Consider the following 25,857-nt stretch of genomic DNA (forward strand, 5'->3'; position numbering starts at 1 on the left):
AACCAACTGCCAACTGGAATCCGATCGTCTCTGTATTAAGCATATTTGAATTAAAGAATTCAGTGGTCAACATGTTAACATGTAAAAGAAACTTTTGCAAAGTTTAAAAGTGGTCCAGAATCATGAAGTTTTAGGCCGCAAAATGAGAGGACTACAATAATTATTTACCAAAAATGAGGCTGCAAAATTAGCCAGTTTTCAGTCACTTTTAAAGCTTATCTGTACTAGTTTATAAGAGTAATTAGACCACTCTGTTAGGTCACTGGACAGGTGGTTATCTTATCAACTCAGCTCTCAATTAACATAAGAAAAAGAGGATCATGGGGGACCAATGGTCACCGATTAGGCATGTTTTCTATATAGAGGTAGCAAGTAGCTGCAAGTAGTACAGTGGGGCTTTAAAGAAGACAAATTTAGAGAGGGAAGATATGCTGATTACCTGAGATAGTTATCCTGATCAGAGAGACCTTGAAGGAGGGTATCCTTGGCGATAGATAGAGCCTCATCACCATCCTGACCCTCTCTTTTATCCTCATCCCTATAAAACAATCAGAGAAAGAAGATTACAAGTTTATAGTGAATCAAAAGTATTATGTTTTATTTCAACATTGCATGACACATAAAATGCAGGTAATACTGTTGTTGATTAATGCACAATTCTGCGTCAGAATCAAATTGACATTTGAGATCAGTTACCCCCTTCCCCCTATAGTTGAATGAACACACTGTAACGAATAAGAGCCTTTCATACAGTTTGACTTTGAAAAGACCTCAATACACAATGCAACATGACCCAAGTTTGCACAACAGATCAAACTGAATAAGCAAAACAAACAAAAACCAATAGAGGATGTTTAATATAGATAATTTAGTTACACAAAAGTTCCTTGCTGTAAAATAACAGAAATTATAGAATTAACAGATATTTTGCGATTACAGAAAGTTTCTGGTCAGACAGTAAGAATGATATGATACCTGTAGTTATCGTAGATCCACATGAGAATGGAATACATTGTATCTCTGCAGCTAGGGCTGGGATGAGAAACAAAGTCCTTGACAGCAGGGAGGAGGTAGCGAAGCTCAGACGGTTTGAGTTTCGGAAGCATTCCATCTACCAACTTGAGACTCGTCAGCTGATCAGCCTCATCTCTGAGAGAGAGAGAGAGAGAGAAGGGTAATAATAACAAAATATAATTGCATATTAATATGCATTCAGAAGAAAGAAAAAAAAACTGGTTGTTGAAAATAATCACCGATTGCAGCAATAGGCTTGACTGGATAACTTGTTTAGCACAAGGCTTATCTGCCACAATCCGATCTATTAGGATCCGTTAAGATACACAGAAATGAATTTCAAACTGTTGCTAAGATATTGAAGTTATATAGAGGTGCCATGGTAGTGTGGTCCGTTCACTTGAATCTGAGTGCACGGGTTCAGGGTTCAAATCCCAGCCAGGCACCACACTGAACAATAGTGTCATAAAAGACAAGTTTCACCCCAGACTCTTTCACAAACACAGTTCACAAGTTAGCTCTACTTCGTTCAATATATCTTAGATTTGATTGAGCTTACCCCTAATTGTGCAGATATTGTAGTGTAACTCATTTGTGGTTACACAAGGCAAAAGTGCATCTATCCGAAGTACATGTCCTCTGGCAAGACATTTACTGTATAATTGTCACACTCCACCCAGGTAAAATTTGTAGCCAGTAGAAAGAATTTTTTTTTTGAATGCCTGGGATCAAAATAAGATACTTTGTCAATCACAGCAGAATATACATGCATTTACAGTAGCTGTGCTACGTAAATTTAGATTTATTGTTGTTAAACTCAGCTATCGATTCTTACTTGTGTGTGAGTAGTGCCAGGATGTTCTTGTTCTTCATCTCGATGAAAGCATTGTCGATATGTTCTATCCTGGCTGTGATGATCTGCAGACATTCAGTCTTTGGTTGACCATGGATGGAAGGCAACATGAACAACAACTTGTTCATGAATCTGCAACACGGAAACAACAATTTACATTATGATGAATATGATTGACCTTTCACTTGCCACAAGTGTAAAATTCACAGTTGCTTGTTTGCCACACAAGGCAATCAACACAAAACAAGAGGCATCAATCAACAGGATTGCTTTGTGCGACACAAAGCCTTTGCAAAATTACCTGTTTTAATATTGATTAGCTCAATGACAACCCTTAAAACATTTGTATACTTATGCAAAATACCACAATGCATGAAAGTATTTGTGTCCTGCTCATTTGTGGAATATATATATATTTATAACAAGATTGGTTTACACAATTGCAGTAAGTGATATTGAAAGATCATAATTGATCAATTTGGAAGTGAAAACAAGTACAATGTGTCTCTCGTTTTAAATCAGAAAGGTGCTGTTGAAATAATATTCTGATTGCTGAAGTTTCGAAAGAAGAAGACGATGTTCTGGACGAACCTATCGGTGAAGACTGGATAATGGAGATGGATCTTATGAAGGCAAGTGATAAAGATGACCTCTTTCCCAGAGCCTAAATGGAGTTGACTCAGCTCCTTGTAGGTTACTTCATGTAGATGACTGTCAGGGATCTAAAGAACATGAGCATCTTGCAATTAAACAAGTCCTCTTGTTCTATATCATAATCTATACACCAGTGATTTATTATTTGAAATAACTACCTGCAACATATGTTTTTATTTGAATCTTTATGAATCCTTCTGAAATGCTTTCCTTCAAAAATAGTGTATTCTGTCATTAATAACCAGAAAATACCTGAAAATAAGAGAAAGAGAAGCAAATCTATTTTTTGTTTATATCTTACATCTAATTCATGATACCTCTTGAACTTTCCTTATCTATCATGTCTTCACATCAAAAGTGTTGTTGATAATTTGTGAAAGTGAAAGTAAATATATTCAAACAATAACTCATTCACACATTGTATCTCTTTGAGCTGACCTTATCAACCTCAGCCATCTGTTTCATTGCCATGCCGATGACCTCAGCAGCCGCCCCATGAACCGCCTTGTATCTATTGTCAATGTTGGATGCAAGTGCTGAGTAAAATCTAGATAAAGATAAAGTAATAAGCAGGAAGATATCATGTGAAAACACCATACAGATGTTCGGAAATAAAGTTGTCTGCAAAATTCTTTGTGAGGAAACCCTTTGAAGAAAAAAAAGTTAAAATAAAGTTAAACTATGCAAGGATAAACCCTTCAAGATAACTTCCTCCATAAAGGCAATTTTTTTAATACGAAAAAGGATGAACATTTTTCTACAGACCTACTTGGGTGTAAGAATTAACATAATATGTGATTTCTTTAAACACATTTAACAAATGTGCCATAAACCTGTAGCTCTAATAAATCTTTTATTCTAGCGTTCCTTTCCTCAGATTTTTGGTTAATCAAGAAGAATCTGATAAGGATTCAAGTTGGGTATTAGTATCATGAAGTATTTGACAACACCTGTGCCTGGGAGGGGAAGAGTTAAATGAATCACTGTGATCCACTGGGGCTCTCCTACCGGTATAACTGAATGGGGGAATACAGGTGGACCACTAAAGCGGGGTTTTCCCCTAATCTTATAAAAATAGTGCAGTGATTTCTTAACATGCAAAAGTGGGGTCTCTCTACACGGCCCCCCCCCACTAATTTCCTTCCTAGGGACAGTCCTTTTTCACTGTAACCAAGCCTGCGTCTATGAAACAGGGGAGGGGCACGTTACCACACAACGCAGATTTCAGTCATCCATCTGGATTGGATTTGAATAATAATAACACAACGATGTGCCTAAGCGCTTTCTTTACAGATATATATATATATATATTATTACCCACACCAGGCAGACCCTTTCCTAAATGAGCCAACTCGCCTCCTCAAGGTCATGAGTGAAATACCTACCTGTCTGCATCCACATCACATGTGCGACTCAGAGGATGAAGATTATTGGCTAGGACCACCCCAAGAAGATGAATACCAACAGCGCTGTCTTTCTTGTCAGGTGATCGGTCTTGGAGGCTCTCATAGATCACTCTGAAAAAGTATAACATATAATGGAATTATAAGTCTTCACCAATCACATGTGCATGTCTGTTTCATAGATATAAACAGTTCCTGAGAGGATGGTGAAGATTTGTCTTTTGTTGAAGAAAATAACGTTCCTTTGAGAAATATTCTTTGCCATTCTGTTTTTCCATTCAATTCCTTTTGAGCCTTGCTTGCAGTGAGACATTGTACTAATCCTTCACCTCCCCCTAAAAAAAGTTAAAGAGAGAGAGAGAGAAATGGAAACACCAACAAGTAAGGCTACATAAATTTAAATTATTGTTGTGCTGATCTAATTATGAAGTATTGGTACATCTATCATGGCAAGATTTAACAAAATGCAATAGCAATGATTAATCAACAGTAGCCATTCACATGAGAACAAAACCATACAATTGCAGCAAGTTGTTATCTGGTGTGTATAGCAACATAACCCTTTGCCCACAGGAGGCTGATGGTCTCTGTATTAAGCCTATGGCAATTAGAGAATTCAGTAGTCCACCGGTGAAGGATATCAGAAAATCAAACTTCAATACATAGTCCAATGCAAGTATGAACAGTAACTTGCAAAGCAATTCTAATCATTCTATACTGGAATTAAACCCCTTCTGGGCAACCATGTTTTGGGACGTTGTCATAAATGAACTTTCAAGAGTGAAATTTTTACTTGAAATGCTTTTTGTCATTGCCAAATGGGGAACAAAATGTCTTCTATGGATGTAAACTTGATGATAGATTTAACAATTCCTCTTTCTGGAAAATGTAGACCTTCTCAGTCCAGATTTGCCACCCACTGCACAGAGAGAGTTATTAAAAGACATACAGTTGGCAATTTCTTTGTGCAGTATGTTATCAATTCCTGACATCGGACTTGATGGAAACAACATTAATGGGTGTAAAAGTCTCGCATATAGCGAATTGGACATCCTACAAAGAAATCCCCCCCCCCACCCCCCAGTTGGAGAATCTTTGGGTGAGAGAAATTTACATCTAGGAGCTTCCTTATAGGGGAGGGGGATGTTTGAAGGGTCAGTGCATTATATTAAAATTTAAAGAGTAGACAACGATTTAAAATGGTTTATTGACAGGCTGACAAAATGTAGGTCAAGAGGTTGTTTACATTTTTGAGGGAAATTCACGCGCTAGGAAATGTAATACTTTGTATTACATTGGAAGGAAATGTACAAGCGTATGTACGCTTATCAAGCAAGCGCGGAAAATACCGCCAGCAAATTAAAAATAGCACGAAGGTGCTTTCATTCTAGTTATGGCTTTCATTTTGAATGGACAAGAAGAAAAATTTACGGAGTCTAAAACATTATTAGAGGATTTGGATTAATACTAACGTTAGCACTGCACTGGAATAATTAGTGGGATATCTAACGCTGAATTATTTCTTCTCGTGAGCGACCAGCGGGATTATACTCGGGTTTTGGGCTGGCCTTTTCGTTGGGCCTGATTAGAAAGGAGAGTCCATTTCATTATCAACTTGAACTGTTAGTGTTAGTGGCCTTGTTCGCATCTCTACTGGCAGGAGTACGTTGGCGATCATGCCAAAAGCGAAGAAGAAATCCGTGGCCGGGAGGAAGAGGGGTGGTGAGACGGCGCCCAGGGCAACGTTACCTCCAAGTCAGGCGGAGAATCCGAGAGCGGATGCAGCGTTACCCCCAAGTCAGGCGAGGAAAAGTCCGAGGGCAAGGGCGAAGGCAACGTCAACGCCTGTCGGAGTGGGCCCCAGCGGCGCCGACGATCAGGGCGAACAAATATGGATGGTAGGCGACTCTATCGTTTTCTGGGCCCATCGCAGGGCGGAGCGGACTGGCTGCACCGATATGGGTTTGGGGACGGTCATCCATTGGGCTGGAAAGCGGGGCCTTCGCTTGGACCAAACAAACGCATGGCTAGAGTCGATTACCAGTGGCCTGACGAAGCCGACCGTTTTAGTGTTACACGTGGGCACGAATGGAGGGATGTTCGAAGAGGGCGATGGCGAATGCGGTGAACAGATTAATCACATCGAACACTGAGATGACAATAATATGGTCTGATATCCTAGAACGGGTTGTAGGCCGGAAGAGCAGGGAAAATTAGACGATAGAAGGAGGGCCACGAACCGATACGCTCGCGCCTTGGTCGGCAGGAATGGGGGAAAGGCCATTCCACACCCCGACATAAGGCATAAGGATAGGGCTTTATATAGGCCGGACGGATTGCATCTCTATAATGAGGGTTTGGACAGGTTTATCACTGACCTGAAGGAGGGCCTGTCCTATCTCGGTTCATCCAAGTAGTTAAACAATGATAATGTTACAAAACACGTTGTTTGTTCTTATATTTCAATGCTCTTATAGTTCAGTGTTCTTATATTTCAGCGTTCTTATATTTCAATGTTTAAGTCTGTTCGGGTAGCAAAGTAAATCCCGCAAAAAAGTTTGAGTCCGGCACCGCAAGATCATGTTTTTGTTGTTGGGATAAGAGTGCCTTATTTTGGGAGTAACAAAGTTGTGGAGAGTAAATAATAGTTATATGGGGCAGGTTTAGGTGGACATTGGTAAATGACCAGTTTTGCGAATGCTTCATTTCGAAATGGGCATTAACGGTTTAGTCACTTCTTTGAGGGGAATGGATTAGGCATAATGATGTGCCGGTGTTGTAGAGATAAGTTTATTACGATACTCTGTAGTCTGTTATAGGGTTATAAATTAGCTTAAGGGCGAAAAAGTACATGCCTGTACATGTACATTGGTTAATTTGGCCGATTGAAATGTTAATTCCACCAAAGTGTAAATAGTTAAACATAGATATTCCCTTAGTGCACAAAAATCGTTTGATGACAACGTTGTGATTTGGCGGCCGATCATATATAAATATATTCTCGTTTGGCGGTAATTTGTCAAATTATGCCTCCAAATCACTAATCACATGGTACTGATAAGTTTATTGATCAATAATTGTCATCCGATAATTTTCGACCCCACTCAATTTTTACATGCGAGGGGGTTGCCAATGTATATTCAGTCGAATTTGTTCGCATGTCAATTCTTAGTTTTCCGGCCCCCATTCGATTTGAATGCGGGGGGACCTAGTTGCACCTACACATTTTCAAACTCAGGGTGTCACGCTTTAATCTTAGGCATCATCCGATCTTACAGGCGGAGAGGCTGGTATATATATACATCTATATTCTATAACTTTAGGCATCACTCGATTTTATAGGCGGGGGGCTGATATAATGACTTAATGTATATAAGTTTAGCCTAGGCATCACTCATTTGTAAGCATTTTTTATGATTCAATATATCTGTGTTATTTTGTTATGACACCCAGAAAATCAAAATGTGCAAAATAAGCGTCCATCTCAAAATGTTAATAAAGCCACGACATAAACGCAAATTTGGTTGTTTGTTATTTTTGTTAGCCGTGAATAAAAGACCTGTATGTTGCAAAAGTGACAGCCCCTCCCGGTGACTGACAAAATCTATCACTGGATGAATACCCAAACAGTGTCAAATTCCCATTAAAGAACACTTAGCCTTCACATAGGACTCACCTGGTAGGTACATCAATGACCGCTTTCCAGCATTCTACCAATGTCTTGATAACTTCCAGGTTGTTCTTCATCACTGATTTCCTCTCATGGAAGCTGTTCTCCATCAGGAACCTCAACACTCCACTCGCTAAACGATTGTCCTGGAGAGGGGAAGCACAAAGTTTTGTGTAAACTCATCATTTTCATCATCGCTTGGACTATTGACAATGTGGAGGTGTCGCAGTACTTATTTATGATTCATTGTCAGAAGGATATTTATTGTACTTTATATTATTATTGTTATTGAAAAAATGTATGTTTACATGAATGCAGAAGAAAATCAAATCAAATCAAATCAAAAATTTCATTTGGAAAAACATTATTCTCTATTTTCCACACTCCACCCAGGTGAGGTACATGGTGACCCTGCAGGAAATTTTAAAATGCTTCAGCACTGTAGTGGCAGCCCTTGCTAAAGCCAGGATAATAATAATAATAGAGCGCTAGGAGTGGCAATGTGCCAGACATGAGCACTATACAAGACTCCACTATTTTCATTATTCTTAGGTGTTGTGGTCTAGTGGATATGTCACTGGACTGTTAATCACATGCTTTGGGTTTCAAGTCCTGCCACGGCACCAATGTCCTTTGCCTAAACATTAATCTATATTTTCCACTCTCTCTACCAGGTAGAAAGATGTTCCTTGACTGATTTCAAGGCCTTACGGCCACTGGGCTAAAGTATGGGTAATAATAGTACTTTCTAGGTGCCTTGAGCATCCCCTGAGCGTCCCCTGAGGTGGATATGCAAGCATAGTTGTAACTGTGGCTTTTATTAATATCAGTATGTGGTATTTCATTCAACAGGGATGATTACTGATAACAATCTTCTGTTCTTGTAATATCAGGTATCACATTATGACGTAACATGTGAATCCAAAGAGCTTTGGAAAGAAAGGAAGAAAAGAATTAAAGGGACTTGGTAACATTGTTCAGATGAGAGATAGTGGTGCTAAGGTAGTGACTTCAATGCTAGATGTACAATTAAAGATAATCTGAAAATTTGAGTGAAAACAGACCATTATTCATGGTACAAATCGGGAACAACTGATCTGATCAATTTCTTAATTCTCCCAACTATATTATTACAATTTAATAATTACATTTTAGGTGAATGGAAATCGTCACATAGCAATAAAATGGCTCTACATTCCATTCCAGACATTTGAGTGTTGACAGATTTTTTATAGCCTTTTTTTAAGTCTTTTTTTCATGGAAAAACGGTTGGGAAATTCAAAAATGGTTGGGAGAATTTACTGTTAATCACTGTTAGAGGATGTCATACATCGACTCCTTCAAAGAAAACCATAAATATCTTTGTGGTTTGAGAATTTTTTGCATGTCAGAGGGTTAGTACAGTAGAAGGAATATAGTAAGTAACATTTTATACAAAAATTAAGCAATTTTTTCATCAACCTTCAACAATGTTACCAAGTCACTTTAAGAGAGCTTTACCTCTGGAACAGCTAGAGTGGACCAGTCTAACATGACCAGCATGATGTCCAGTACCATGTAGTTGATCCCACCTTGCTGACCTCCGGCCAAGAACTGCATCAATGGAGACAGCCAAAACCTGGCGTACGGCTGGAACACCTTTCAAACGAAGGAATAGGAGACAGGAGAAGATGGTGAACAAACAAAAGTCATTCACATGCATGATGTGCAGAACCTGAGGTAGTCATACCTTAATTGTCATCGAAATGAAAGTGAAGAATTATTTATCTAGGATGCATGTATGATTGAAAATTTTCAAGAGGGAAAATAAAAATTCTGACTTTTTTTAAAGTACAGAGCAAATGAGTGGAATTAATGTGCAAAAATCTCTTATATGGCAAGGCAGTAGAGCAGATGTCTGTGAATCCTGTTTGGCATTAGAACGTACATTCATCTGCCAAGATGCAGAAAGGCATCGTTTCAAATCCTTAAACAGAGTAAACATCCTACTGGCTCTCAACAAATGATACATCAAATAGTACTGTAACACCAGAATATTGACAAAAACTTGCATGTGGTTTAGACTTGTAAAATTTCATGCTGCAACTTAATTCAATCACAACCGACAAGGCACTGATTTTTTTTTTGTGTGTGATTCATAACAGTTTATTGCTTTGAAAATAGCTGTTGTCTATAAATTCACTAAAGTTAAATACTGCATACTTTTTTGGCTTAACTCAACATAGAGTGATAATCTTTGGTAATTAAAAAAACATTCGTTTCAACAAAACTCGTCATCAGTGACAAATGACAGTTTTTGTTATAAGCTACTGAAATCCTTGCTTCTGATTGGTTATCAGCAGATTTGTCTCTGATTTTTGTCATTTGTCATTGAAAAAAAGTTTTGTGAAAAAAAACCCTGGTTTGCTTCTTACATCTTGTGCATTGATGACCAGTCGGACGATGAAGAGTTTGATGTTGTGTTCCGTGGATTGTGATGAGAGCTTCTTCTGAAGACCAGACATCCATTGAGGCATCTCTTCTGCTTTGGTTGCCTAGGAGATTGAAAAAAACACCTAAACAATCACTTTACTGTACAGGATGCAGAATTGTCATAAGGTCAATTCCAAGCGCTATGGTATGACATTTCTAGACAGACATTTCAACAACGAAAATCTACAAATTAATGATATATAATATATTAATTAATTAACCTATAAACCTTCCTTCAAATTAACAAAATATTGAATTTCATATTTAAATATTTCATACCGGTAAGCCAAAACAATGCAAACTATGATTTCATGCAAAAAGAGGAGTGATCAGTCTAAGACCCCGTTCTCACTCACTTTGAAAGTGGTCTTAGTTAGACCGCTCCAGACTGCTCCAGAGGAACGGGTCTTGAGGAACGGTTTGCGAGCGTTCACACTCCGAGCAGTTTTTATGGCTCAAACCGCTCCACGAGTCAAAGTGGTCTTGTTGCTATGGCAGCTCAGGTAGGCGGGTCAAGTTTTTCGCGCACGGAATACAAACCATATGTACCGTACTACATGTTTCGCACCGAAGGTCACTAGCTCACTTCCGTTCAAAGTACGCTTTCCGTTCACATTGCATGTTAGAGCACTCTGGAGCGCTCTTAATAAGACCCGCTCCTCAAGACCACCTCGGAAGGTGGACTTCTGGAGCGGTCCAGAAGTCCGCTTCCTGGACCACTTTGAGCGTTCTCACTCACCTAAGAACCGCTCCTGAGGAGCGGGTCTTAGTTAGAGCGCTCCAGAGCGCTCCAACGAAGTGAGTGAGAACGGGTCTTATTCACTTTTGTACATATTTACTATAAATCCCCCCCCCCCCCCCCCCCCCCCCCCCCCCCCCATGAGAACCTTACCTTGGTAATGTCAGGATTAATCTTGTTGTTTGTCATGTGTTTGAGCACACCTGTCATAGCTGCCATACATTCATGCTGATTCACCCCCCCCCCTCCCCCTTTCCCCTCATGAGAACCTTACCTTGGTAATGTCAGGGTTAATCTTGTTGTTTGTCATGTGTTTGAGCACGCCTGTCATAGCTGCCATACATTCATGCTGATTCCCCCCCCCCCCTCCCCCCTCATGAGAACCTTACCTTGGTAATGTCAGGGTTAATCTTGTTGTTTGTCATGTGTTTGAGCATGCCTGTCATAGCTGCCATACATTCATACTGATTCCCCCCCTCCCCCCTCATGAGAACCTTACCTTGGTAATGTCAGGGTTAATCTTGTTGTTTGTCATGTGTTTGAGCATGCCTGTCATAGCTGCCATACATTCATACTGATTCCCCCCTCCCCCCTCATGAGAACCTTACCTTGGTAATGTCAGGGTTAATCTTGTTGTTTGTCATGTGTTTGAGCACGCCTGTCATAGCTGCCATGCATTTATGCTGATTCCCCCCTCCCCCCCCCCCCCCCCCCCCCTCATGAGAACCTTACCTTGGTAATGTCAGGGTTAATCTTGTTGTTTGTCATGTGTTTGAGCACGCCTGTCATAGCTGCCATACACTCATGCTGATCCCCCCCCCCCCCTCCCCTCCCCTCATGAGAACCTTACCTTGGTAATGTCAGGGTTAATCTTGTTGTTTGTCATGTGTTTGAGCACGCCTGTCATAGCTGCCATGCATTCATGCTGATTCAACGCATCCTCCTCCATCTCCAAGTACTCGCCACCGGGAGAGAAGACTGGCTTAGAGTCCTATAAAAATGCAGATAACATGTGGCAGACATTAATTTATATCTAATTTTTATGAAGGAAATATAATGAATCATAACTACTTCATCTTATATATTTGTCAATGAACCCTTTTCCATACTACTTTTGCTGTATTTGCAATCATATTCAAAGTCCTTTTGATTCATTTTACACTCTATTTCCTTCTCCTTCTTTCTTTTATCCACTGTTCCTTCTATCATATTTTCTGGTATCGTTCAACTATCTCATGCGGTAATCAAGCCTAAGGCATCCTTAATAAAATCTGTAAAGAGCTTAAAAAAGGTATTTTGTATTAATCCGGATCTATTATTATTATCTATCAATAGCCTAATGTTGTGTTATTAAAAATCTCCAATACATAACTGCAAAATCCCTACTGCCATATCTCTACTGCCATATTTATTCAGTTTTTTTGTTCATTAACCAACATCTTTCAGGAATCACCATTTTTATTCTTTCTGATATCTCTCACCTGTCTGCTAGCCATTGATCCTGGTCGCTGGCTGCCCTGGCTTCCCTGGCTACCCCCATCTCTCTGACTCTCCATGGAGCTACCAAAATGTCTCACACTGCTGGAGAAGTCAAACTGATTTACATCTTCACTCAGGCTACTGTCAGATAGATACTGAGACGATAGGTAGTGGGCTGGGCCTAACAAATTCAACACAAACACAAAATCATCTCAGGTAAAACACCATGTACCGGCATTGAAGTATTCTTCTGGATTTCCTTGTCTGTCATAAGCTTTATGGTAATAATACTACATGTAACTGTTTCTTACAAAGAGCTTTACCGGTAATATAACGACCAAAGCACTTACAGTATTTCTATTACCCTGATCACTGCATGAAATTACTATTCTGCAGAATCTGCACTTTACAGTGCACATTTTCCACTCCCTGTGGAGCATTCCAGCTAATCGCCTTTCTATGAGCACACACATATTATGCTAATCCAATTGAGGTTTGTATCCTACCAGGCACCCATTTAACACCTGGGTGGAGAGAAGCAATGTTCATAAAATGCACCGCTCAAGGGCATAAGAAGGTAATATGAACTAATCCCTTCTTTGCAGACAAAACATCAACTACAGAAAGGGAGGATACTGTAAAGATCATGCTATGCCATACCATCTTGCTTAAATCTGCTAATCTACTAAATATACTAGTTCTTGACAAAACAAAACTCTGACTGGGGTAATCAGAATAAAATTCAGATATCTGTGCCATAAATGAAAACATTATTTATTATTTATTACTATTAGTGCCTTTCACTTCAGGGAACTCTTCCTTTTTGGTGGGAGTACAAAGAAGTCATAGACAATTCATTCATTCCCTACACAAATAGTAATGCGCTGTATATCATTCACGACATGCCTGACAACTTCGTACTTTCATATCATTGACTGCTCCAATCTACCATTTCTACTTCTACTACCACATGAAATCATCAACAAACCTGAAACATATCCGGATTCCTCAGGTGTGTTTGTCTCCCTCGCTTGGGTGCGGATGGCCACAAACCTCTTCTTGCGTTCCACAGGTGCATCCATCTCGATGGCAAAGCCGTACTCCTTCTTGGGGTCCACCAGGTTGTCCAGCAGAAATTGGCCCTGATCACACAATGAACATAAAAATAAAGATTGATCCAAATTTGTACATCAATAATACTTTTTTTACAAAGGTCGACTTACAGCCGCGAAATTCTTCCCACCTCTCATTTACTTATACCAACATTGTCCATGCATACCAAAAAAAAAAAAAAGACATCTAAAATTCCTTATAACAAACTAATGTGATTCTTTATTTATAATAATTGATAGCTGTGTTGTCTCTACTGCACATAAACTCATTTATCCATCTGAACCTGCAGTGTATAACTGAGCATATAAAGAAGAGACTCTACAATGATGACACTTTCTTGGTTTACACTTACACTCACATTATGTTTTATCTGAAATTATTTTTACCCTAATAATTGCCAGATATCCATTCACACCTGGGTGGAGAGTGGCAAATGTGGATTAATGTCTCACCAATGAACGTTAGTGCTGGGCAGGGATATGAACACTCAACCCTTGGACTGAGAATCAGTGAATCAAAGAACCAAATACTCTGTATATAATTCAAATTCTTGGGCTGGGTTTAATGCCCACAGTATGGAGGAGGTACTGCCTACCTTTGCATGGTTCTCACTGAAGAGGAAAGCATTGTAGAACTTGATGTTATCCTGAACGCAACTGATGATGGCAGCAGAGCAGTTGAAGGCGGCGCAGTGAAACTGACGTCTCAGCTCCACTGCAACTGTCTCCCCACGGCAATCCTCATTGCGAGCTCCAAGTGCAGCCCTTACAAAGTCAAACAAAGACAAAAATATTGAAGTATCGGTAGGCAAAAAGCTAAGAGGTAATTTATTAGGCAAAGGATACACAAAAATCAATTGTTCAACTTATTAACTGTAAGCTTCTTCTTCTTAATGAAAGAATTGAAGGCTCAGCCTCAGTGGTAGAAAGGTGATCAGGAAAAGCCTGGTGGTCCTTTGATAAGACATTAATCTTCATTAGCAAGTCCCTCAGACAGGACTTATGCCATATGTCCACCTGGTTGCTTACCTCATGCATCATGCATTTCGCAGCGTGTTACGAGATCCCAGGAGTTCACGTCAGCTATTCATATTGTACGAAGGCGCAACATGAATCTGTGAATCATTCATAGCGCTGTGTCGATCGACGAGGTGCAAGCTAGCTAATCGTGGCATGGCATGCATGGACGTACTTTGTTTACTAGGTGGTACTGTGTATCTAGTATTTGGTATTTGTGACTGTACTGATCATCGAGCGCAAGATTTGTTGGCAAAAGTTTAGAGTTCTGAGATGTTCATTTTCCCCATTATTTTAAAATCATACCAGATCGTTTTTGAGTGTGTGTGTGTGTGTGTACATGTTTTTAGAGTACTGTTTTAAGCCTCTTTTAATGAACACAACTACATGACATGTCTTCATCGAAATGACTAAATACTTGAGAATTTAAATACATGTACAATACAGTACAAATATGTGTATTTTCATAACAGTTAAACGAAATCACCCGTATAAAGTTAGTAGTTAAGCAACCCCCTAATGACTCAGGCTTAATTAGGATAACATGGGCTATCACTCACTTGGTCAATGCAGTTGACATCTCATTGCCTTTCTCAACGTTACCATGGCGATATTCTCGATTGAGAGCAGAGTCCTTACTGTTGAGATCATCTTTACTCAGCCTGGAATAAAGTACTTCAATCAGCTCGAAGTAACAGATCTTAGACACTAGTTGGTTCTCAAAGGCTGGCACAGGGTTCTGAAAGATGTGAATCACATCAATATCTAGTTTTTATTTTTTTAAAGCACAATGAACACTATCGCAAAGAAATTTGAGATACCCTATTTGCCGGCGATAAGGCCGCACCCCCGATTTTGACATTTAAAAAAAAAAAAAAAAAAAAATTTTTTTTTGGCCAAAGTTGGAATTCGATCTCTTGCGTACAAATGTTGATGTGACTAAAATCATCTCCTTAAACCACGCGGCCATCCTGCGCCAATAACATACACTGCTGTTTTCTGTGATGTACTCATTGAAATGGATTGAAAATGGCGACTTCGCGTGCTGGATGCTTCGCGGCGGCTCCGTTAAACGGGCCCTTCTTTTACTTTTGCAATGCATTGGCACGAACTTAGATCAAAATCTATCCGCAGATGTTGTTTTTGGAAGTTTATTTTCGTCTTCATGTCAACAATGCAAGATAAAATTGTAGGTAAGATGTGTGGAAATAGTTATTGTACCGTTCATAGATCTAGTCCCATATGTACAAATTTGTGCTGGTTTTGACTTTTTTTTTCTTTTTTTTCTGTTTCTGCGTAAAGGCCGCACCTTGACTTTTTGATATTTTCTCTTCCAAAAATACTGCGGCCTTTACGCCGGCAAATACGGTATAAACTAAAGGACAATTTCACTAGATTATCCCATCAAAATTATGTTCAGAATACAAAATATGTCACTGGGATGTTTTCACATTTCAAATGGCGATGGAAAAGCCTGATGAAATTGCTTCACATTGATTTTTCAAAAGTCTTTACGATTATGATAGGACTACATTATGTTCATATCAAAGTTCTATTAAAAGACCAGATTTTGTCTTTTCAGAGGAATACTGGCAATCCAAGTTAGCTGCCAGTGTTTCAATTGTAAGATGGAAGCGCATACCAGATGTCTGACATTCACAACACAGCAGTGGCCAAACAGCATCTGCTGGCAATCCAAAAAGATAAAATAACTGGAAGCTAACTTCAGTCTGCCTGTACACGTGGGAGGAAGGTGTCTGAGCCACTGATATTGAAGCTATTACAGGTAAACACTTTGGATGTGTTGAGTAGAGTTGAGTTGAGTTGAGGTTTTATTATCCAAATGTTCAAATACAGTAATATAACAACAATAATAACAATGATAAATGTATGTTTGACAATAATCTCGAATGAATAATAGGGACCAGAAAGTAGCATAAAATGCTAATCATGTCTGGTACCTTTAAAGTACAGTATCTTAACATTTGACAATTTATGTATATTATATATATATATATCTGAATTATTGAATACAGGAACAACTCAAGCTACATACTATTCTATGTATCTAACATAATACATGTTATGAAAAGGATTCCTGATTATCTTTTCAAGATGATTACCTTGGTGAGCCTAGCCTCCAGGACGGAGATGATGTCATGGATATGACCTTTATAGAAGGTCACCGTTGCATCACGCGAGGCTTGCCTGAGGAGAGGGATGCAGACTCGTTGAATGGCCGCTTTACGGATCTCCTTGGAGTATCGCTTGTCTTGCTTGAAGATCTCAAAAGGGATGTTGGCAGCTGCAGACTGCTTCTCAGAAGGAAGGCTGCCAATTGATATCAATTAACAAAATAAATTTCACATGTTCAAAAACAAACAATTTAGTTAAAACAAATTATCCATCACACATATATTTTTCGACAGGATTTGCTGCCCACAGAATGGAAGAGGTTCACAATCAGATATCAGGTATCGCTTGTCTTGCTTGAAGATCTCAAAAGGGATGTTGGCAGCTGCAGACTGCTTCTCAGAAGGAAGGCTGCCAATTGATATCAATTAACAAATAAATTTCACATGTTCAAAAACAAACAATTTAGTTAAAACAAATTATCCATCACACATATATTTTTCGACAGGATTTGCTGCCCACAGAATGGAAGAGGTTCACAATCAGAACCGATGAATGAGACTGAGTGACTCACCGTTTGGCAAATGAGACTGAGTGACTCACCATTTGGGAAATAAGACTGAGTGACTCACCATTTGGGAATAAGACCGAGTGACTTACCGTTTGGCAAACTTGACTGAGTGACTCATCGTTTGGCGAACAAAAGTGAGTGACTCACCGTGTGGCGAACAAGACCGAGTGACTCACCGTTTGTCGAACTTGACTGAGTAACTCACCGTTTGGCGAACTTGAATGAGTGACTCACCGTTTGGCGAACGAGGCTGAGTGACTCACCGTTTGGCGAACGAGGAGAGGGCGCCCTGTATCTTGTCTTCATAGCTGTGTTTCTCATCTCTGCAGAGGATGCTGATGATGAGTTTAAGTAGCATCAGGCTTCCACTCATCACCAGGGAGGTTAGAATCTTGACAAAAAGCAACCGAAAGCATTGCGAATGTCACATACATGTCTAAAGTCACTGGCTAGACTGAGGTTATCCCTACTAGAGAGAGTGCATACAGGCTTTGTGAGGACATCTACATGTGAAATGTTGACTATGAATTCTGAGCATTTATGTTGTGTATCATTTGCCAGCAACAAGATCTGACCCGTGGAATCCCAGTATCATTATCCACTCCTTACATTCTCTCTTTTTCTTTCTCTCTCTCTTCTCTCCATCTCCTTGCTTCTCTCTCCCTCCCTATCTCTTTCTCCTTATTCTCCCTTTAAAGCAATCTTTGCTGTCTGTCTCCGTCTGACCATATTTCTCCCCCTCTCTCTCTCTCTGCATCTCTCTTTCTTTAATAATTTTCTTTTTATTTATCTGCCCATCGTCTCTCTCCCACCATGTCCTAACGAACAATGTAAAACCTCTAAAACAATGCAGAATGTATAAAATAGTCCATTGTAAAAATCTGCATTGCAGATAATGCACAAATATTCTATTTTACCTTGTTGAGTGCCATGATATAGTCATTATAGCGGGGGCTTCCTGCGTCAAGGTCTGTAGACTTGAGGGGAAAGTGGTTCGCAACAAGAAGGTCCAGAGCAGATCTAAATCACACATAGAAAATGCAATAGTGGGACGTGACTTTCCAAAAAAAATCCTTGTTCGGTTTTAGAGATAATAGCGGTACTGTACATGAATGATGCTTTCTTACACATAGTTTTCCTGATCACAGATTGAACATAATGACTGTTTAAATCCAGAAAGGCTTTCATCCAATGTAAAGACAGATGTGGGCAAGGACTATTCTACCTCTTTTTTTCATCTCTATTCTATCCACTGGTTTGTTTGTTATATTGCCTTCTGTATATACAACCAAGCAAACACCTATTGCAATAACTCATTTGTTATCATAGTATTTCAATTCAATCTTACGCAATATTCTTCTCGGACAGCTTCTTATGTAAGATTTGTTCTTCCCCAACTGTCCCCAATTCAAACAATATGACTGTTAATATAATATGTTATGTTTCATTATGTATTTGCATTCTTTGGAAAGTGAAGTGTAATGAGTTTCTACAACATGTGGTCTTATTGCTTGTTTGAAATACGTGTGTAAAGTAAATTGAATTGAAACTGAAGTTTCTTACTTGAGTTCCTTCTCTTCTTTCTCCGGTACATTAGCAAAGAAGTAGAGGACATCAAGAACTTGAGTCTTCCAGGCAAGAGGCTTCTTGGGGTCTCTTAGCATGCTCAGGTACTGGTTGAAGACTGGACAGAATGCAAGGTGGGTTGGGTCTGTGGCAAACTAGGTGAAGAGCAACAAGCATAAGCAAATAAATTAAGTACAGACATTTTCCTGGAGGACAATGGCATGGAAATTGTCATGATCTCTAATGTATAAGCCATTCATTTTCATGTAGAGATATTTTTAAATATATAATCGATATAATATGTTTATTTCTCATCCATGGTAAACCAGTAAGTTACCTTGAAATCAATCTGGAGAACTTTCTTCATCAGATTGAGCATGAAGTCATCTTCTTGTCCCAGGTTTGATAGGGTTTCCCACTGAGTCAGGACAGCACTGTAAATAGCCATACCGTATCTAGACCAAAAGAAACAATAAATAATAAACAATTCAAACTTGATGGATAGACCGCAGCTCTTAAGTGCTGCCTTGAAGTAAATCAACATCAGTAAGAATGTCACTGAAATAGTGGAACATTATGATCCTCACAAATTGGGACTTCTTCACAGCTAGTAGATCAAGAGATGCCAATTTATCAGGGAGGACTATGTTAATTATCGTAATAAAGTTAAATCTATCTACAGGTGTACCCTTTTCTGATCACTCTGTTGCCTACAGCATGTTCTAGCCACACATAATCACTGCTATAATCTAACTATCACATTCAAACTTTAATCTTTGAACAATTCTCAGTGATCTCTCTGCTCCTAACCACTCCCTGATCTCTCTGTTGACTACATCATCTTCTAGCCACACATCATCACTCCTATACTCTAACAATGCAATAAAACTTTAATGTTTCAACAATTCTTAATGATCTCTTTGCTCCTAACCTCTTCCTGATCTCTCTGTTGACTACATCATCTTCTAGCCACACATCATCACTCCTATACTCTAGCAATGCACAAACTATCATGTTAAAATTTTAATGTTTTAACAATTATTTAATTATCTGCTTCAAACCTCTTCCTGATCTCTCTGTTGCCTACAGCATCTTCTAGCCACACATCATCACCCCTATACTCTAGCAATGCACTATCTGTCACATTAAAACTTTAATCTTTTGACAATTCTTAATGATCTCTTTGCTCCAAACACATAATCACTGCTATAATCTAACTACCACATTAAAACTTTAATGTTTCAACAATTCTCAATGATCTCTCTGCTCCAAACCTCTTTCCGATCTCTCTGTCCGATCACTCCTATACTCCTGATCTCTCTGTTGACTACATCATCTTCTAGCCACACATCATCACTCCTATACTCTAGCAATGCAATATCTGTCACATTAAAACTTTAATGTTTCAACAATTCTTAATGATCTCTCTGCTCCAAACCTCTTCCTGATCTCTCTGTTGACTACATCATCTTCTAGCAACACATCATCACTCCTATACTCTAGCAATGCAATATCTGTCACATTAAAACTTTAATGTTTCAACAATTCTTAATGATCTCTCTGCTCCAAACCTCTTCCTGATCTCTCTGTTGCCCACAGCATCTTCTAGCCACACATCATCACTCTATACTCTAGCAATGCACTCGCTATCACATTAAAACTTTTGACAATTCTTTATATCTCTGCTTCAACCTCTTCCTGATCTCTCTGTTGCCCACAGCATGTTCTAGCCATACATAATCACTTCTACACCCTAACTATCACATTAAAACTGTAATGTTTCAACAATTCTTTCATTATCTGCTCCAAACCTCTTCCTGATCTCTCTGTTCCCCACAGCATGCTCCAGCAAGCCATAGATGATCATCCCTATAGTCCCTCTATCCTCTCTAACCCGATCGCTCAGTTCATACACAGTGTCCTGTCCATGCTTAACAAGCTGGTCCATGATTGGCTGCTTGTACGTCGTCAGGAATAGAACACCCAGGCTGGTCTGGGAGGCAGACAACCTAGAGGTCAGAGTTCGTGTTGAGCTGACGACGGGTGTGGTCTTCAACAGGCAATCAATCAAGCTGTTCGTCTGATAATTAAAAAAAAAAAGGTTTTGTATTCATTCAATATAACAAAGACCCACATTACTATTCCATTCAGAGATCAACAATCAACAAGGACAGGAGCCCCCAGAAAGGAAATCAGACAGACTGAAGAAACATTGATTTATAATTCACTATTTATATACGAATGCAGAATTTTTGTTGAATCTTACATATCACCTACCGCTTGAATATACTTAATAACTTTGAAATATAATACCATACTGCGTATCCTCTGCTTAGAGAAAGAAGGGCATTAACTTGTATATTTTACACAGAGTTAATGCCCTTCTGGCTCTCTACAGATGATATACTATGTGATTTATCTCACATTATATTTCTTCCACTGTATGCTTCATGAAGATTGATATTAAAGCAATACCGAAGCCATCATCCATATCAATGCCTCTGAGCCCTTGAAAACTTTGATTCACACTAATTTGAAATGTGTATTGCTTTAAAAAAGATGAAGAAACTAATATAAATTAAATATCAGGAGCTCTTGTAGCGCAGTAGAATATATACTTAATGTTGGATAGTTTCTGCGCTCTATAAATGTATTATTATTATTATTATTATTATTATTATTATTATTATTCAAAGAAATGTAGGCATAGTTAATAGTATTACTAACATAATACATATTAAACTTTACTTTGTTTTACATTATGCTAAAAACTTCCATGAGTTTAATAGTTTCATACATTTCTAATCACTCTCTCAAAACAAATCTCAAAAGGAAGTAGCCAATGATTGATGAATACAAAACAGCAAAGTGCAGATCTACAGTTACTGTAAAAAAAAATTACCTGGACTCCGAGCTGGAATGCCAGCTCAAGTAACCTTTGACCTAAGTCAATCTCTGAAGGGGTCATTTTTCTCGCTTCCTGACCGTCCTCTCCTCTCCTGACCAGCCCACGCATCACAAAGTCCAAGATGGACAAAGCCTGGTTGGTCGTCTATCAACAAAGACATAATTCCCAAGTCATTACTAATTTTGACACCGAACTGAACACAAAAATAAAATGGGTGGCTAGAGAAAATGTATTTAGTCATTCAAATTACATATTTTGTTGTTTGATTAGAAATATGTTATCTTAAAGAAAATACCATTCCCATTTCAATGACATCATTTAGACAAATGAGAACAGGTACATTTGCGTTCACACCCTCAGGCCCGAATTCACAAAGGAGGTTTGTAGACAAACCTCCTTTTGTTATTTACAAACCAGGTTTGTACAAAACACGTCGAAACGCGTCATATGACGTACATAAACCTCGGTTTGTCGACAAACCTCCTTTGTGCATTCGGGCCTATGAGTAGGGGAAATGGCGCAGAGATCAGATTCTACATAAACCTTTTGAGTACACTTTCAACTTGCCATGTACAAAATAATTTGGAATGTTTTTTTTCAATATGTACCTATTTAGTCGAACATCACTTCATGCTCTTCTCCTAAACTAACAAAGGTAAACAGTTTGTAATAAACAAGATGAACAAGACTGTGTCTGTAATATGCTTTGTCCTCTGTGTATATCCATTGATCAATGATTCTGTAGCCTTTAGCATCTGACCTCACAAACCCAAACTTCTCGTTCAATCTGTTCATGCTTGTACATACCTCAGCCCAGTTTAGTCAACACTGGTTCAATTTTATCAAGTTATCACATTAATGAGGTATTTTCTGAGATTTGTTATACTTGTCTAGTGAGTAGTTTGGCCTTCTGTAGCTGCTTGTATCCATTCACAAGATGCTGTAGCTGTACATGATCCAAACCAAGATCACTCTCATCACTGAACAACATCGGTAGAATGGAGAACAAATCCTCGCTCCTGTTGGATATCATCATAATATATTGAAAATATCTAAAGGTATAAACTAGTTCTGGTCATGCGATTGCATTGTGAAAGAAACGTGGAATCGATCAGAAAAGGTTGATCATAAGCACTGTACACATAAATATGTATATGGGACTACCCTATATCTATCCAGGACGGATAAATATGATAATTTACCAAATATATCAATAAGTAGGCGGTTTCCCGGCAAAATTTGTATCATCACATATTAGTCAAAACATATTCTTTCACATGATCGGTAATAAGAGCTTCCATTTCATTTTTGTGACAGGGGGGCGTTTCCAAAACTGGTCTACACCTTTAATAATCTTGGACTCTACAATATGCAGACCCTTTCATTCTCTGAATAATTGGTATAATTAAAAAATAATGTGAACCTATAGACTACTGAATTCTCTTATTCCCATAGGCTTAATACAGAGACCACTCTGGTACAGTAGTCAAAGGGTTAATATAAATTATTGGTGATGCAAGAAAAGTTTATGGTCATGATGGAACACATTAACATTTCTGGTGCAATACTGAGTATCTAAATTAACCTGTATTGTCGTTATCAGTATTTTGTTTATTATCCTATTTTTTAAAATTTGTACATTATGTTTTTGTTGTTTCAAATCGTGTTGTGCTGGTGGAAGACACATTTTTCACTTTTGTGGACAAGAATAAATCAATATCAATTATCAATTAATAACAATAAAAACAATCATCATCAAACATTACAATATAAGGGTAATGATAATGATAACTAGAAATATCGCAATCTGTATTGCCGCGCAATGTGAATGTTTCCACCGGCAGTGGCAGTGATTTTGTGTCATCCTTACGTTCGAAGGAGGGACAAAGATCCCCTCTCCCCTCCCTGTAACATAAGGATGACGAAGAGAGGTCACCACTAGTGGCTCAGGCTATTGCCATGACTAGGAGCAGCATTACCAAACAACAAGTCAACGCAAAGCGAAGCATCCCCCGCAGGGTACAAATGGCCTATATACGTCAGAACAAATTACCTCCATTGGACTACACTATTATATTACTAGGCAAGGAAGTTCACCACATTTTTACATATTTAATTAGGTGTTTTTGCATATTTAATGAGCTATGACCTTTCACCTTTCACCTACACACTCAGAAATCGAACTTAGGCTGTACATGTATTTTGATACCATGTACCTTCATCAAATTTCATTAAAATCTGTCAAAACAATACTAAGTTATGGATCGGAAACCAGATTTGCATATTTAATGAGCTATGACCTTTGACTTACACACTCCAAAATCAAACTTAGCCTGTATTTTGATATTATCTACCTTCATATCAAATTTCATTAAAATGTGTCAAACATTACTGAAGTTATCGATCTGAAACGAAATTTGTTACGGACACACGGCAGCGGTTTTATATCCCCTCCGACTTTGTCGGTGAGGGGATAATAAGTGTGTAGATTAGAGTATAATTATATAGAAAATTTGAAAGAAATCTGTCAAGAAATGTGGCAGTTATGTGAGTGCGCAAAAGGATAGCCACAAAAATATGGCCTTTTACCCTATAGAAGACGGAACACTAGGGGCAGCATCACCAAAAGATATGGGTGTGTAGATTATACCAAGATACACCTCCATACAAAATTTGAAAGAAATCTGTCAAGGCATACCGGCATACTGCCTGAGGATACAATTATATCTCAGCTGGTGGTAAAAGGGTTTTAAGTGCACCCACATGACACAGCTCTCTGCACTCTTCTCAAACATGATGACCTCCCTCTGCCTCCTCCCCCCCCCCCTATACACAGGTGTAATCATTTATCAGCTGGTGGTAAAAGGGTGTTGTGAACCCACATCACACAGCTCTCTGCACTCTTCTCAAACATGACGACCTCCCCCTGCCTCCCCCCTCCCCTCCTACACACAGGTGTAATCATATTTTAGCTTGTGGTAAAAGGGTGTTGTGAACCCACATCACACAGCCTTCTGCACTCTTCTTAAACACGACAACCTCCCCCCCCCCCCTTCCCGCCTACAAACGGGTGTACTCATATTTCAGCTGGTGGTAAAAGGGTGTTGTGAACCCACATCACACAGCTCTCTCCACTCTTCTCATACATTACAACCTCCCACTGCTTCCCCCCCCCCCCTACACACAGGTGTAATCTTATATCAGCTGGTGGTAAAAGGAAGTTGTGAACCCACATCACATAGCTCTCTGCACTCTTCTCAAACATGACAACCTCCTCCTGCCTCCCCCCATCCCCCCTACACACAGGTGTATTCATATTTCAGCTGGTGGTAAAAGGGTGTTGTTAACCAACATCACACAGCTATCTGCACTATTCTCAAACATGACAACCTCCCCCTGCCTCCCCCTCCCCCTACACACAGTTGTAATCTTATATCAGCTGGTGGTAAAAGGAAGTTGTGAACCCACATCACATAGCTCTCTCCACTCTTCTCAAACACGACAACCTCCCTCCCCCCTCCCCTCCTACACACAGGTGTAATCATATTTTAGCTTGTGGTAAAAGGGTGTTGTGAACCCACATCACACAGCTCTCTCCACTCTTCTCAAACATGACGACCCCCCCCCACCCCACCTCCCCCTCCCCTCCTACACACAGGTGTAATCATATTTTAGCTTATGGTAAAAGGTGTTGTAAACCCACATCACACAGCTCTCTCCACTTTTCTCAAACACGAGGACCCCCCCCCCCCCTACACACAGGTGTAATCTTATATCAGCTGGTGGTAAAGGGTGTTGTGAACCCATATCACACAGCCCTCTGCACTCTTCTCTCACATGACGACCCCCCCCCCCCCCCCCCCTGCCTACCCCCTCCCCCTATACACAGGTGTAATCATATTTTTAGCTTGTGGTAAAAGGGTGTTGTGAACCCGTATCACACAGCCCTCTGCACTCTTCTCTAACATGACGACCCCCCCCCTCCCCCCTACACACAGGCGTAATCTTATATCAGCTGGTGGTAAAAGGATGTACGTGCACCCACATCACACAGCTCTCTGCACTCTTCTCAAACACGACGACCCCCCCCCCCTACACACAGGTGTAATCATGTTTTAGCTTGTGGTAAAAGGGTGTTGTGAACCCACATCACACAGCCTTCTGCACTCTTCTCAAACACGACACCCTCCCTCCCCCCTCCCCTCCTACACACAGGTGTAATCATATTTTAGCTTGTGGTAAAAGGGTGTTGTGAACCCACATCAC

At 39.4% G+C, this 25,857-nt stretch overlaps 2 protein-coding genes across 2 annotated transcripts in view; both read right to left on the reverse strand.

Moving 5' to 3' along the window:
• The window catches only part of LOC576405 (DNA-dependent protein kinase catalytic subunit), a 51,490-nt gene extending 34,701 nt beyond the window's left edge, over window positions 1–16,789 (reverse strand). Inside the window, exons 1-15 of the mRNA XM_030984011.1 lie at window positions 16,537–16,789; window positions 14,974–15,152; window positions 13,993–14,161; window positions 13,273–13,426; window positions 12,287–12,465; window positions 11,656–11,796; window positions 10,009–10,128; window positions 9,095–9,232; window positions 7,601–7,740; window positions 3,907–4,038; window positions 2,960–3,068; window positions 2,459–2,589; window positions 1,850–1,999; window positions 976–1,149; window positions 440–538 (exon numbers count right to left, since the gene is read on the reverse strand). Coding sequence (XP_030839871.1) covers window positions 440–538; window positions 976–1,149; window positions 1,850–1,999; window positions 2,459–2,589; window positions 2,960–3,068; window positions 3,907–4,038; window positions 7,601–7,740; window positions 9,095–9,232; window positions 10,009–10,128; window positions 11,656–11,796; window positions 12,287–12,465; window positions 13,273–13,426; window positions 13,993–14,161; window positions 14,974–14,993 — 1,856 coding nt within the window. The 5' untranslated portion in view covers window positions 14,994–15,152; window positions 16,537–16,789. The remainder of the gene's footprint in view (window positions 1–439; window positions 539–975; window positions 1,150–1,849; window positions 2,000–2,458; window positions 2,590–2,959; window positions 3,069–3,906; window positions 4,039–7,600; window positions 7,741–9,094; window positions 9,233–10,008; window positions 10,129–11,655; window positions 11,797–12,286; window positions 12,466–13,272; window positions 13,427–13,992; window positions 14,162–14,973; window positions 15,153–16,536) is intronic.
• Window positions 16,790–17,963: 1,174 nt separating this feature from the next.
• On the reverse strand, window positions 17,964–22,649 carry LOC115923439 (DNA-dependent protein kinase catalytic subunit-like). Its single transcript, XM_030984012.1, has 6 exons — window positions 22,478–22,649; window positions 21,586–21,735; window positions 20,495–20,763; window positions 19,021–19,138; window positions 18,681–18,838; window positions 17,964–18,137 (listed from the first exon to the last, which is right to left on the reverse strand). The coding sequence occupies exons 1-6, from the start codon at window positions 22,625–22,627 to the stop codon at window positions 18,026–18,028; spliced, it is 957 nt and encodes a 318-aa protein (XP_030839872.1). The 5' UTR covers window positions 22,628–22,649; the 3' UTR covers window positions 17,964–18,025.
• Window positions 22,650–25,857: the final 3,208 nt, after the last annotated feature.

The sequence above is a fragment of the Strongylocentrotus purpuratus genome, unplaced genomic scaffold (assembly GCF_000002235.5).
Source record: "Strongylocentrotus purpuratus isolate Spur 01 unplaced genomic scaffold, Spur_5.0 spur5_scaffold_14, whole genome shotgun sequence".
NCBI lineage: Eukaryota > Metazoa > Echinodermata > Echinoidea > Camarodonta > Strongylocentrotidae > Strongylocentrotus > Strongylocentrotus purpuratus.

Excerpts from the sequence above, each read along its gene's own strand:
- LOC115923439 (XM_030984012.1), bottom strand. The coding sequence starts at position 22,627 with ATGATGATATCCAACAGGAGCGAGGATTTGTTCTCCATTCTACCGATG. Across the intron at positions 21,736-22,477 it reads CCAAACTACTCACTAGACAA|ACGACCAACCAGGCTTTGTC; the intron begins GTATAACAAATC and ends CTTTGTTGATAG. Across the intron at positions 19,139-20,494 it reads AACAGAGAGATCAGGAAGAG|ATACGGTATGGCTATTTACA; the intron begins GTTTGGAGCAGA and ends CTTTTGGTCTAG.